The sequence below is a fragment of the Amblyomma americanum genome, chromosome 1 (genome assembly GCF_052857255.1).
Source record: "Amblyomma americanum isolate KBUSLIRL-KWMA chromosome 1, ASM5285725v1, whole genome shotgun sequence".
NCBI classification, from domain to species: Eukaryota; Metazoa; Arthropoda; class Arachnida; order Ixodida; family Ixodidae; genus Amblyomma; species Amblyomma americanum.
In genome coordinates, this window is record NC_135497.1 from 63844644 (window position 1) to 63858378 (window position 13735).

The 13735-nt window shown below is 49.0% G+C and overlaps 3 protein-coding genes across 3 annotated transcripts in view; all 3 read left to right on the forward strand.

Moving 5' to 3' along the window:
- Positions 1–2517, forward strand: part of LOC144100675 (uncharacterized) — a 30845-nt gene extending 28328 nt beyond the window's left edge. Inside the window, exons 3-4 of the mRNA XM_077633553.1 lie at positions 2002–2305; positions 2427–2517. Coding sequence (XP_077489679.1) covers positions 2002–2305; positions 2427–2500 — 378 coding nt within the window. The 3' untranslated portion in view covers positions 2501–2517. The remainder of the gene's footprint in view (positions 1–2001; positions 2306–2426) is intronic.
- Positions 2518–4428: 1911 nt separating this feature from the next.
- On the forward strand, positions 4429–5160 carry LOC144112893 (importin-7-like). Its single transcript, XM_077645715.1, has 2 exons — positions 4429–4843; positions 4966–5160. The coding sequence occupies exon 1, from the start codon at positions 4536–4538 to the stop codon at positions 4824–4826; it is 291 nt and encodes a 96-aa protein (XP_077501841.1). The 5' UTR covers positions 4429–4535; the 3' UTR covers positions 4827–4843; positions 4966–5160.
- Positions 5156–13353, forward strand: LOC144100768 (uncharacterized). Its single transcript, XM_077633647.1, has 3 exons — positions 5156–5174; positions 8145–9161; positions 13343–13353. Exons 1-3 carry the CDS (start codon positions 5156–5158, stop codon positions 13351–13353), a joined length of 1047 nt encoding a protein of 348 aa, XP_077489773.1.
- Positions 13354–13735: the final 382 nt, after the last annotated feature.

A 13735-nucleotide genomic window follows, 5' to 3' on the forward strand; every position in this document is an offset into this window, starting at 1 on the left:
GGGGGAGGACGAAAGTGAGCTGAGAAGAGGAGAGGAGACATCAGAGAAGCGCTCGCTCACCGAATGCCACTCTTTCGTTGTAGTGGCAGTGTACGAGCTTGGTGGTTTAACTGCCCTGTGCGGTGTTTGTGAGTGGGTCTCATGGAAGCGGGACCTTAAGCAAGCGTCGTACAGGGCGTCAAAGACGTGCGGTGAGCCCAGCGAGGCGAACAGCAACGCCTTCGAAGAGCGCATCAGCGACAGACGGGAGAGCTTGCTCTCGAGGGAACACAACTAGCAGCATGTGTACGTGAAGCGAGAGGATGATTTCCCTTCGGATACTCTTTATGCATATATGACGCCTGATGTACGCACAACCAGAGTCAGCATGGCATCAAAGGGTCGGGGGTTAAAGTTGCAGTAGTCAGATAAAATGCCGAATGATTTCCCTAGGATTGTTGAGCAAGACCGAATATACGCACGCGCACATCAAGTACCGAATGGTGGCCAGGCGCGTCCATCTGTCCGGGATGGTGAATAAGGAAGGTAAATCGAGTGTAAACACATGTGTGTGCTGTGTCGTGCCATGCAAACGAAAATGAAAGTATAATGCTGCGTATTTACGTCGAACCGGCGCATTGATCCTCTATCAGATTCTTTTAGTCCCTTTTGTAGCTGTATGCGAGTAAAGAGTGTGTGTGTGTGCGTGGGGGCGGGGGGGGGAGACACAGATAAGAACGGTATGCGTATATTTATATGCCAGGAGGTGTTTCAGGAAAACCAGTCATTAATTTTTAAAAAGAGTTTTTGAGGTAAAGAGAAGCTGTATGTGGCATAGCAATACCAGCGTTGGCGGTCGTCCAAAAACAGAGGAATCATGTTAATTAGTAAAGCAAATAACTAAGTTTCAATACATAACTTTTAACTATTACTGGTAGGCACGTGATTGTAATTAGTGATTTGTAGCCGGCCGTTAGTAATAGCGATATCAGTTTTTTTTTAATTTCGAAAACGCGATTACCTCGCCGCTGTGGCTCAACTAATTTTGGCTACTCTGTGCCAAAATACATGCGCTTTGGACAATCACGCAGGCAAAATAACCCCTCCAGAGCACATAAGTAGCGAAATAGGCAAATATTGTCGAGCCACAGGGGCGAGAGTAATCGGATTTTTGGAATTAAAAAAAACATATATGGCTATTACTAACAGTCGGCTACGAATATATAACTGCAACCAGGTGCCCATGATAATAGTAAATGTTATCGATTAGAATTAAATTACTCACTTTACTAGTCAACATGATTCGCCTGTTTCTGACGTCCGGCTACACTGGCTACTATGCCACAAAAAGGCCCACTGTACGCCAAAACCCGACTTTTAAAAATTAGTGGCAGGCTTCCCTGAAACACCTGCAATATAAACACCGATGTGCTGGTAACGTGCTGGTTATGATGTGCTGCATATTGTTCCTCCACCAATTTTACTGAATATTTCGGGCCAAATAACCATTCTAATTATTTATTTAATCAGTGATATCACAACATAGAGTATAAATATAAGACAAGGTCTTTGCATCTGCACCATGGCCTTGTACAAGTTTCGGCCACTTATTGATATATTTAAATGAGGATAACATGAACAACTGGAGACAAACAGAAAGTCAAACATCACAAGTGTTGGCTTACAACTCGATAATATTCTGTTAAAATTTTAAATGCATGCACACGGAAATGTGACCTGAAGGGGAAGAGACAACAAAGCATGAGCAACTTTGGCCAAGGAAAAAAACAGGCACAGGCATGATAGAAATAACTTGACGTTCAGCTTCCGTTCCGGAGACAAAGGCTAATGGCCGAAGACGACGACGACCGTCGGAGGCCGGAACCGAAGACAGAAGACGACGAAGGCCGTGCTCCTGGACGCGTTCGATTCGGACCTGGATGACACTAACCACCAGGGCCAGTAGTGTGCGGCGAGAATTGCGTGCCGCGCCGTTTTCCGTCATCATCAACCTCCATCAAGGCGTCAGAGCAAGACACGGAGCCGACCACGACGTCCCTTCACGAAGAGGAGTGCCCAGTCTCCAAGGTCATGCGAGGCATCCAGAACACGGACCCGATGTGGCTCGGTGCGCTGACTTGGGGCCCGCAGTCCGTCGAGCAGAAGAGGTCCCCACAGGAGGTCAACGTGCTGACCGACCGGAGGAAGGCCGCAGCAGAGACGAGGCGGATCGAGGAGAGTGGCGGATACGTGTTCCAGAACCAGACGGTGGCTCCACCGTTTAGCTCTGGTGGCACACCCTTCTGTGAGCCACATATCTACCAGCGTGCGTATGCTTTTTATGTCGCTTTTTCTCGTCTTCATTTTTCTTATGTTCACGGTGCATTTTTTAGCATCCCCCCGTTTCTTGCGTGCGCTCATGTTCCGGTGACATTTTTTCCATGCAGAGAAGGCCTCCACTTCTTGCTTGACCTTGGAGTCGCGGTTCGACAAGCGCCTAACGGCTAGCGGGCCCGACTGAGTGGAACTTCCGCGTTCACGGACTCTGGCCCTTGCGGCGGCGTGCACGGCGCCACTGCGCATGCTAAATCATTTGTAATAGCGTTTTTTCATCAGTAACTAAATAACGGATAAGGTGGAGAGAGAACGTCTTATCTTCCACATGACTACTGTACTTTCGCTTATTGACGCTAGCTGCGGTTGATTCCGCAGTGCTCTCTAGTACGACATTCTCAATTTCGCTGTCGGATATCACAATGCCCCCATAGATTTCATAAAGTTATATTGCAAATGTTTTGCGTTCAGAGTCGTTAACTGTGATACACTTTATGCGGTTTTGATCTCGATCACTGTGCTTGTTTACGGAACTTTTCTGTTCATGCTGGGGCAAACAAAGCTGGTTTTATAACAAAAGGCGCTGTTCTTGAAATCGGAAGCTGGAGGCACTCCCCATTTGCGACGGGGCATGTATTCGATTTTATAATACCAAAAGTTGATTTTAAAAGACCTAATTTTTTGTTCACAACGAAATCTTGTTGTCCAAATACAGCGCGGTTGCGTTAGAAAGACTGCAGAAGAAAAAGGAAGAAAAACTTCATCAATGGAGACACTTGTAATTATGTAGAGAAAGTGATAGCAAAGCAGGAGCGAAATTGGCGAATGAAAACAAGGTGTTTGAGCAAGACTTTCACCCCTTTTCTGTTCATGAGGAAGAATCCGGTGTTGCTTACCAGCATCTTTTTCATTTTAATTACCTGGACACAGGTGAATAGTCACCCGATTCTTGGTCGATCCTTCAGTGCCATCTCGTGATAGGCTAATAACAACACTTGTAATCTTGCAGTGTGGCCATATGCCTCCAGGACTGCTATATTACTTGTGCGCTAATCCTTGCGTGCTTCTGCAGTCTTCTATGCACGTATGCGTAACGCGCTGGCATGCTGAGTGCTTTCTCTCTTTCGCTGACGTGAAGGCAAACACGCTTTCCAGCTCAATATTTCACACTAGGAACCTTCATGTAATCAAGGGTGACCCTGTATTTTTCATTAGGAACCTTGATGCATTTAACAATAGCAAGACTATGATACCTCTATGTTGTGATGGTGGGTACGAGGGTACCAATCAAGTTCCACCGCATGCCATCGTTTTATCCCGTGTTACGCGAGTTTCAGTACCAAGTTAAAATCAGTTTTTACCGATCATACCATGCTTTTTATCCTATCAGTATAAGGCAAGATATATTTTGATTTCCACCATGATCTCGCAACGAACTCCGCGAACAACATGACAGGAGTGAAAAGAAAGGGTGCTCAGGGCCCGCGCTGAATGTAACCAGACGAAATGGTGACATGTAGAGAAAGAGAAAGCAAAGCCGGAGCGACAATGGCGAAGGAAAACAAGGTATTTGAGCAAGATAGAAAAAGAGAGAGAGAGAGATCGAAACAATTTTTCTTCATGAATTTTTGATGGAATGTGTGGGGGGGAGGGGTTAGGCCCGCCAGCTGGCCACGAGCCTTTGGAGCACAGCGATTCCTTGGGGTCGGGGTACCGCTCACAGAGCTGCAGATCTATCGGGGGAATGTCCGAGGGACATGCGTGGAGAATTGTGACATAGGGTGACCTGGGAAGATAGAAAACATAATGCGCGTATCTATCGTTCTCAGAGGTCGAGCTCATATCTAAAAAGAGTGATAAAAAAACACTCACGTCGCACCATCGAGAGTAAAAGTGCGATCCCTGAGGAAATTTGGTAATCGAGGCCGAGGAACGTAGGTGTGCGCTCAGGCTGAGAGCAGGAACCTAGCTTTGTTCCTCGCCGCGCCTTTCTTATTCCACGCCTGGGGGTCCGGAGACAGAGGCTGATAGAAGAAAACGTTGACGACCGTCGGAAGCCGGAGCCGAAGGCGCGCGACAGAAGACGACGAAGGCCGTGCTCCTGCACGTGTTCGATTCTAAGCTGGATGACACTGACCACCAGGGCCAGCAGTGTCCGGCGAGAATTGCGTGGCGCGCCGTTTCCGTCATCCTAAACCTCCATCAAGGCGTCAGAGCAAGGCATGGAGTCGACCACGACGTCCCTCCACGAAGAACAGTGCCCTGTCGACGAGTACCCGGTCGCCAAGGAGGTCATGCGAGCCATCCAGAACACCGACCCGATGTGCTTCGGTGCGCTCACGTCGGGCCCGCAGTTCGTCGAGCAGAAGAGGTCCCCACAGAAGATCTGCGTGCTGACCGACCAGACGAAGGCCGCCGCAGAGTCGAACCGGATAGAGAAAAGCGGCGGATACGTGTTCCAGAACCAGACGCTGCCCCCACCGTTCAGCTCTGGTGGCACACCCTTCCGCTAGCCGCTCAATTTCTACCGGTGAGCTTCCATTTTCTAATAGCCTTACTTTTGCTTTTCCTCTCTTTTCTTCTGTGTTTTTTTCTTTCGCCTTTCCTACCTGCTTCCGCGCACTCATGTTCCGCTGCTTTTCGTCCATGCAGACCGGGCCTCTGCTATCATCTGTTTGATCGTGGGGACACTGGACTGCCAAGAGCACTTAGCCAGCTTGACCGGCTGTCCGTAACCTGCGCGCTTATGGACTACGGCCCTTGTGGCGGCGCTCACGGCGCCACTGCGCATGCTCAATAATAGCATGCTATCGATTTCTCACCGATAACTAAATGACTGAAGATGAGCCAGGGATACGCTCGTAATTTATATGCCGACTGTAACTGCGTTTATTTTGCAGCTCACTACCATTGTCATTGTCAGTGTCGCTGTGTAAAATAAAAATGCGTTCTTTTTTTATAAAGTTCTCTTCCAAATGTTTCGCGTCCAGATTCATCACGTGCACATTCCTCTGCGGCTTCCTGTTCTGACCACCCACGTTTCTCAGGCACGCTTGCGTGTTTGCGCAAGTCGTCCGGCTTTATGCACGTCCTCCTACATCATGCTGCGCGGCCGTACAAGCGAGCAGCCGAGGTCTGCACACCAATCTTTCGTGCGTTGCTTTTACTCAGTAGTCGACATAAATGGCTGCGCTCAACGATTTTTCAGTATTCTATTATTTTAGGGTCAACTTTCAATGTGTCACAACACGCATCTGCACTGCACCACAATGGTTGCGCTAGAATCGCTATAATACCGGGTGTTTCAGAGAACACATTCAAGTTTTTTTCAAAAATAGGCTTTTCAGGGTAAAAATATGGCTTTTGAGGCATAGTATTACCACAGTTCCTCAATTCTTTTGGGACTCTTGTATTACCAGGGTTGACGAACAATAGAAAACCGGTGAATCATCTTGAGTTGTAAGCTAGTTATTAATTGTAAAAAAAATGACTTTTTAACTAGTAGAGTTAGGCGCCTAGTTGCAATTAGTTATTTGTAGCCGGTCGTAAGTAATAGCCATATAAGTTTTCAGAATTTCGAAAACGCGATTACCCTTGGCGGTGCAGCTCGACAAAATTTGGCTTTTTGACTAGTTACGTGCTATTAGGAATGGCCGCACAGCTGGTATTAGGATTGGCGCCAGCATGTCTCGAGGATTGCCACCAAGACAGAATCTCTCGCCATGTGTCTGCGGTATGCATTTATTGCGCTCGCCCGGTCGTTTCTCCGTGGGACAAGCGGGGAGCAGGGTTCTTCGAAAATCCATTTAAGGAGTCGCTGCCACCGGCCGCGAAGTGGTTCCGGATGTCTTCCGATTTTTCCCGACGTCTCCACCGATCCGACTACCCCTGGCCTCACGGGCACAGCACCAGCGTGGGAACGGATCACCACAGTGGCGTGTCTCCAGGCTTTGCCGGCCATGCCTAATGGCAGAACCACTGGGGATTATCTCCCGACGGGGCTGCGCCTCGGTTTCTTCGAAGTTCGACGTCGCCTGCCAGCCTGACGGGGTCCTGGCCGCACACCCATCTCCCTCGGGCTCAACTTATGCCAGGGGCGTGTCCATGTGTGCGGAGGTGTCTGTTTCTGTGTGATAGCGCAAGTTTTGTCCACACCCACCAAGGTGAGGGCGTTCCCTACCTGGGGAATCTAGGGAAGACGCAGTGTATAAAGCTGGACTGCAGATGCAGTTGAAGTAGCTCACTTCAGAACTCAAAAGCTTGTAAATATGTAAAATAAACCAAGTCTTCTTCCTCCACTAACAAATTCTTCACTCAGTGGCGCTCCTGTCCTGGACGGAGCGGGCGTCATCTAGACCGAGGTTGTGTCGAGTAGCGACCCCGATCCCCACCTTCAACAACTGGTTGGCAGCGCTTGGGATGGACCAGGTGACATCGTTCTGCATATACGGATGAGCGCTTTGTCTTTGTTCTATGATTCACCAGGCTTTAAACTCTGGGTAAAAAGTTTGAACTGCTGGTAATCGGCTGTCTGTAGCACAGTGTAGTTTGCACAGAACCATAGAACATTAGCGAGTGGACAAAGCCACCATTTGGGGCAACGATCATGGACTTCAAGAAGGTTGATAGGGAAGAGCTGTTGCTGATGTGTGATGAGTTGGATGTGGAAGTGGAGGAAGGAATGAGGAAAGGGGCAATCATAAAAGCAATCAATAATAGCGATGCGGATGAAGAAGCGATGCAAATTGCGTGGGAAATGGCAAAGAAAGAGCTATAACGGCGAAGAAAGCAGAGGATGAAAAAAAGAAAGCAGAGGATGAAAGAAATGAAAAGCAAGGGATGAAAAAAAGAAAGCAGAGGATGAAAGAAATGAAAAGCAAGGCGCAGATCAGATACAACTGAAAATGATGGAGCTCAAACTCGAAAGCCAGCGTCTGGCAGCCCAAAACGGGGGAGCCCGCATTAGTGACAGATTTAACAGGGTAGAGTCTCACCGTACAGACATTTGGATGTATCCCTACAAGATGGGCGAAGACATCGGTCTGTATCTAATCAACTATGAAAGGGCGTGTCAAAAGAGCAAAATCGCAGAAAATTTGTGGTCACGACGCCTGCTAGGTTTTTTACCATGCGAGGCGTCTAATGTGATCGCCAGGCTCAGCGAACAGGATGCGGAAAATTATGAAAAGGTGAAATCTGCTCTACTGAAGAAATACCGCCTTTCAGATGAGACATTTCGGCAGCGTTTTAGGGAGGCAACAAAAAAAAGCAATGAGGATTATGCGGAGTTTGCGTACACAAGGAAAAGCAACCTTGTAGAGTGGCTTAAGGGGGCAGGCGTGTACGAAAGCAGGGACAAGGTAGTTGAGTGCGTCTGTCTGGAGCAGTTTTTCCGCAGCATTCCACCATCCGTAAAACTATGGGTGCAGGACAAAGAAAAGGAAGAGACAGCAGAGCGAGCAGCTCAACTAGCAGACGAATTCTCGACGCGGAGAAAGGCGACTGCGGAGGAAGGCCAGTCAGAAAGAGGATCTACCTCAAGAAAGTATTTTTCTTCTAGACGGGCGGCTCTAAATGGAAACGTGTGGCAGGGTGTAACACAAAAAAAGTCACCGAAAAGGCTCCAGAGAAGAGCGGCAGTCAAACGAAGGACGAAGGGGTAGAAAAGGCGGGTAAAAAGGAGTTCGAGGCCAGGCAACCGTTGCGGTGTTATAACTGCCAAGAAACAGGGCCCATCGCTGCAAGATGTAGAAACCAGCGATTGGTGTTCTCGTACGTAAACGGTAGTGATGGAAACCTAGAACTGCTTTGCCCCTACCTTCATGAGTTAGATGTAAATGGCAAGCCTTGTAAGGTGCTCAGGGACAGTGCGGCTACGCTGGATGTAGTGCGCCCATCCTATGTTACGTCTGAGGATTTCACGGGAGCAGTAACGTGGATTAAACAGGTGTTGGAGGAGCACAGTGTTTGCTTACCTATGGCAAGGGTTGAAATTTCAGGTCCGTTTGGAAAACTGGTGACGGAGGCAGCCGTCTCGAAAACAGTTCCGCTGGAATATCCTTATCTGTTCTCAAACCGGTCTGACCGGCTGTTGCGTGAGCGAGGGCAGTTCTTTGGAGAAGGAAAAGTGCAGGCACTAACGCGCTCTAAAACCCGCCAGCTTGCCGCTCAGTTAACACAGGACATGGGACAGGGAGAAGCAGAAATCGGAGCAGAACCTGAAATTAAGAAGCCAAACCTAGTGGCTGAACAAGGGGTCGAGGTTGTCGCTAGATCAGGCGACATCGATGCAGCTGCGGCGCCAAGCGAACCGCAGGAAATAGAGCCCGTCGGAGCGTCAATATTGGCCCCGTCTTCGCGCAGTATTGAGCGGCTATTGGAAATAGACAGGGATATGCTGAAAGCAGAGCAAAAGAATGACCCTAGTTTGAGGCGCCTGCATGCTACCGCGGAAAAGGGCATAGCGAGGCGTAACATCACGATACTCGAAAAAGGCGGACTGCTGTACAGGCACTACAGAGATCGCAAAGGCAAGCCGTGTGATCAGCTGGTGATTCCGGAAAAATATCGGGCGGACCTTCTGAGATTGTGTCATGGGAACAGCTGGTCGGGACACTTGGGGATGAAGAAAACGAAAGAGCGACTTTTAATGGAGTACTACTGGCCAGGGTGCTTCAAAGACGTGGAGCGGTACGTGAAGTCGTGTGACGCATGTCAACGAGTCGGGAAACCAGAAAACAAAATGGAAGTGCAGTGGGAGGGTCCGGTGGAAATTCAGCACAGGCTGTCAGCAATAAACTACGTCCTGAAAAAAATCGGCAAGAGAAATGAGGTTACCATCTACCACTGTAATTTGATGAAACCCTATGTAGGCAGGGAGGAGGTGGTAAATATGATGTTAAACGCACCCGAGGAAGTACAGGCTGATCTACCTGAGTTAGCGACAGACCGCGATGCGGATTGCGGCGTCCAGGACATTCTTGCGCGCTCTGCGAGGGCTGATGTTCTGAAAGAGGAACAGGTAGATGAACTTAAGGGTCTTTTGGGGGAATTCAAAGCGATGTTTAGCAGTCGGCCAGGAAAAACTGACCTGATCACTCACGAGATCGAGCTGACCTCCTCCGAACCAATCAGGTCAAAAGCTTATCGAGTGTCACCACGTCAACGGCAGATCTTGGAGACGGAGATTAAGCGAATGCTCGAAATCGGGGTAATCGAACCAACCGAAAGTGATTACACTTCCACTATGATTCTCGTCGAAGTGCCAGGTAAAGACCCTCGTCCATGCGTGGACTATCGAAAACTCAATGCAATCACCAGATACCAGCTATATCCGATTCCCAATATTGAAGAGAGAGTGGAGTGGGTAAGTGGGGCACAGTTCATCTCTACGTTAGATCTAGTGAGGGGATATTGGCAGGTTCCTCTCTCAGACACCTCGAGCCGCTATGCCGCCTTCATTTCACCCATTGGGACATTCAGACATCTAGTTTTAAGCTTCGGCCTCAAGAACGCACCGTATAGTTTCTCCAAATTAATGAATATTGTACTTAAAGACATGCAGAGCTATGCAGTCCCCTAATTGGACGACATAGCCATTTTCTCGAACAGCTGGGAGGAGCATATCGCGCATCTGAGAAGCGTGTTAGCAAGGTTGCGGGACGCTGGGCTCACACTAAAGTCTGAAAAGCGTAACTTTTGTTGTTCACAAGTGACCTACCTGGAACACATTGTAGGTCGTGGAACTAGGCAGCCTTCGGAACTTAAAATTAAGCCCATAGCGGACTTTCCAACGCCTCGAACAAAGAAAGACATCCGCTCTTTTCTGGGGCTTGTTGGGTACTATCAGAGGTACATTCCTCTCTATTCTCAACGAGCGAGTCCATTGACAGATGCGCTACAAAAGGGAGAGCCCGAAAGGGTTCTTTGGGGTGAAGCAAACGAGAGCGCCTTTCAAGAGCTCAAGAAAGTACTCATTTCACGGCCCGTATTGAGGACTCCTGACTACACAAAAGAGTCTGTAGTTCAGTGCGATGCGAGTGATAGGGGGATGGGCGTTGTATTGAGTCAGGTCGGAAAAGACAACGAAGAGCATCCCATCCTGTACGCAAGCCGAAAACTGACGCTAAGGGAGGAAGCTTACAGCGCCTCAAAAAAAGAATGCTCATGCTTAGTCTGGGCACCACAAAAACTGTCATGCTACCTATACGGATCAAAATTCGTTTTTGAGACGGATCACTGCCCACTCACGTGGCTGAGGCAGATGTCGGAAAAGAACGAACGCTTGCTGCGGTGGAGCCTCATCCTTCAGGAGTACAACTTCTCTGTGAGGTATAAGAAAGGAAAAATGAATGGCAATGCCGATGGTTTAAGCAGACTATTCTGAAGCGCTTAAGGTGAAAAGGGTCCTCCAGGTTTTTTTTGTGTGTGTGTGTGTGTGTGTGTGTGTGTGTGTGTGTGTGTGTGTGTGTGTGTGTGTGTGTGTGTGTGTGTGTGTGTGTGTGTGTGTGTGTGTGTGTGTGTGTGTGTGTGTGTGTGTGTGTGTGTGTGTGTGTGTGTGTGTGTGTGTGTGTGTGTGTGTGTGTGTGTGTGTGTGTGTGTGTGTGTGTGTGTGTGTGTGTGTGTGTGTGTGTGTGTGTGTGTGTGTGTGTGTGTGTGTGTGTGTGTGTGTGTGTGTGTGTGTGTGTGTGTGTGTGTGTGTGTGTGTGTGTGTGTGTGTGTGTGTGTGTGTGTGTGTGTGTGTGTGTGTGTGTGTGTGTGTGTGTGTGTGTGTGTGTGTGTGTGTGTGTGTGTGTGTGTGTGTGTGTGTGTGTGTGTGTGTGTGTGTGTGTGTGTGTGTGTGTGTGTGTGTGTGTGTGTGTGTGTGTGTGTGTGTGTGTGTGTGTGTGTGTGTGTGTGTGTGTGTGTGTGTGTGTGTGTGTGTGTGTGTGTGTGTGTGTGTGTGTGTGTGTGTGTGTGTGTGTGTGTGTGTGTGTGTGTGTGTGTGTGTGTGTGTGTGTGTGTGTGTGTGTGTGTGTGTGTGTGTGTGTGTGTGTGTGTGTGTGTGTGTGTGTGTGTGTGTGTGTGTGTGTGTGTGTGTGTGTGTGTGTGTGTGTGTGTGTGTGTGTGTGTGTGTGTGTGTGTGTGTGTGTGTGTGTGTGTGTGTGTGTGTGTGTGTGTGTGTGTGTGTGTGTGTGTGTGTGTGTGTGTGTGTGTGTGTGTGTGTGTGTGTGTGTGTGTGTGTGTGTGTGTGTGTGTGTGTGTGTGTGTGTTACTAGCAGACCTATGTATGTTTTTTTTCAAGTTTAGTTATCTACTTCGATCCATTTCATGCACGGCGTCGTGTGGAGCATTGTTGTTGGGGCCGAACCGGCCGCTGTTTGCCATTGTGGGAGGTTTGGGGGTTGTTTTGGTGCTCGCAGAAGATAACCGGTCATCCCATTCCCAAGACCAGCCCATCTCTCATCGGCAAGGGATTGCTACCACTGGCCGAACGAGATTTTCCTGGCCGCGGAGAAGTTATTAGGAATGGCCGCCAGCTGGTATTAGGATTGGCGCCAGCATGTCTCGAGGATTGCCACCAAGACAGAATCTCTCGCCATGTGTCTGCGGTATGCATTTATTGCGCTCGCCCGGTCGTTACTCCGTGGGACAAGCGGGGAGCAGGGTTCTGCGAAAATCCATTTAAGGAGTCGCTGTCACCGGCCGCGAAGTGGTTCCGGATTTCTTCCGATTTTCCCCGACGTCTCCACCGATCCGACTACCCCTGGCCTCACAGGCACAGCACCAGCATGGGAACTGATCGCCACAGTGGCTTGTCTGCAGGCTTTGCCGGCCATGCCTAATGGCAGAACCACTGGGGATTATCTCCCGACGGGGCTGCGCTTCGGTTTCTTCGAAGTTCACCGACCGGCGGAGAGCGGGCCGACCACCTGACGTCGCCTGCCAGCCTGACGGGGTCCTGGCCGCACACCCCTCTCCCTCGGGCTCAACTTATGCCAGGGGCGTGTCCATGTGTGCGGAGGTGTCTGTTTGTGTGTGATAGCGCAAGTTTTGACCACACCCACCACGGCGAGGGCGTGCCCTATCTGGGGAATCTAGGGAAGACGCAGTGTATAAATCTGGACTGCAGATGCAGTTGAAGCAGCTCACTTCAGAACTCAAAAGCTTGTAAATATGTAAAATAAACCAAGTCTTCTTCCTCCACTAACGAATCCTTCAATCAGCGGCACTCCTGTCCTGGACGGAGCGGGCGTCATCTTGGCCGAGGTTGTGTCGAGTAGCGACCCCGATCCCCACCTTCAACAGTGCATTGGAGGGGTTACCCTGCCTGCATGCTTTCGAAAGCGCATGTATTTTCGCACGACCCAGCCAAATTTTGTAGAGCCACAGCGGCGAGGGTAATCGCGTTTTCCAAATTCTAAAAACTGATATGGGTATTAGTACCGACCGGGAACAAATTTGATTGCAACCAGGCGCTAACTCTACTAGTTAAAAAGTTAATTACAAAAAAATTAACCAGCTTAATACTTAAGACGATTCAGCGGTTTTCTGGTGTCCGCCAACACTGGTAATACAATGTCACAACACCCATATCATTTCAGAAACCCTATTCATGAAAATTTTTTGAAATTGTTCGCTGAAACACCTGGTGTATTTCTACACAGATGTGCAGGCTATTTTTGCTCGGTTCATTAGTGTCTGCGTGCTTGGGGAAACCGGAAACATCCCCGTCGATCTTCTGGCCAAAAGGACTGGTGTCCAGTCAAACTTGGGATGGGCACCCTTGAGAAAGAGAATAAACGTGTATTTCTTAGTTAGGGTTGTCAGTCTGCTTTACGGTTGGGATCCTTAGTTCAGATTCCCATTGGCGGTCGCAATCACCCTTGACCGGTCGACCAGCTTTCGCTGGTACTGCTATGGTGACCTGCATAGCGCCGCCTCCCAACAAGCTAGGATAGGCTAGTAGGGTTGGGTACAGAGTAGGCCCCTTGATGTTTGGGGAACTTCCAGAGTTGGTGGTAAAGCGTGTGGATGCCGTCGCATGCAGTACAGCTGTGAGTGTATTGGGAGGAGTATAGGTGAAGGACATGACGATTAGGATATGTCCCCGTCTGATGTCTGGGCCAATTTATGGCGTCCTGTCAGCTGAAGGACCTGCTTGGTGGGCGAAGGATGCTTCGTTCGTCACGATAGTGAGCTAGTGTTAAAAGGACAGTGAGGAGAACTCTGATTTTTTTTTGTTAGCAAAATCTGATAGTTCGGCATTTCATGGCTTTGTTGCCACTTTTCCGTGAGTGAGAGACGCATTTATTTCAAACAAATTTGGATTCCAAGTTGAAAAAGTTTTTCCCGCCGCTCCGATTCAAATTCGAGAACTCTTATGACGTCACGATGAACTCTTATGACGTCATAGGACGGTGTGATGTTAAACGTGACCTAA

Excerpts from the sequence above, each read along its gene's own strand:
- LOC144112893 (XM_077645715.1), top strand. The coding sequence starts at position 4,536 with ATGGAGTCGACCACGACGTCCCTCCACGAAGAACAGTGCCCTGTCGAC.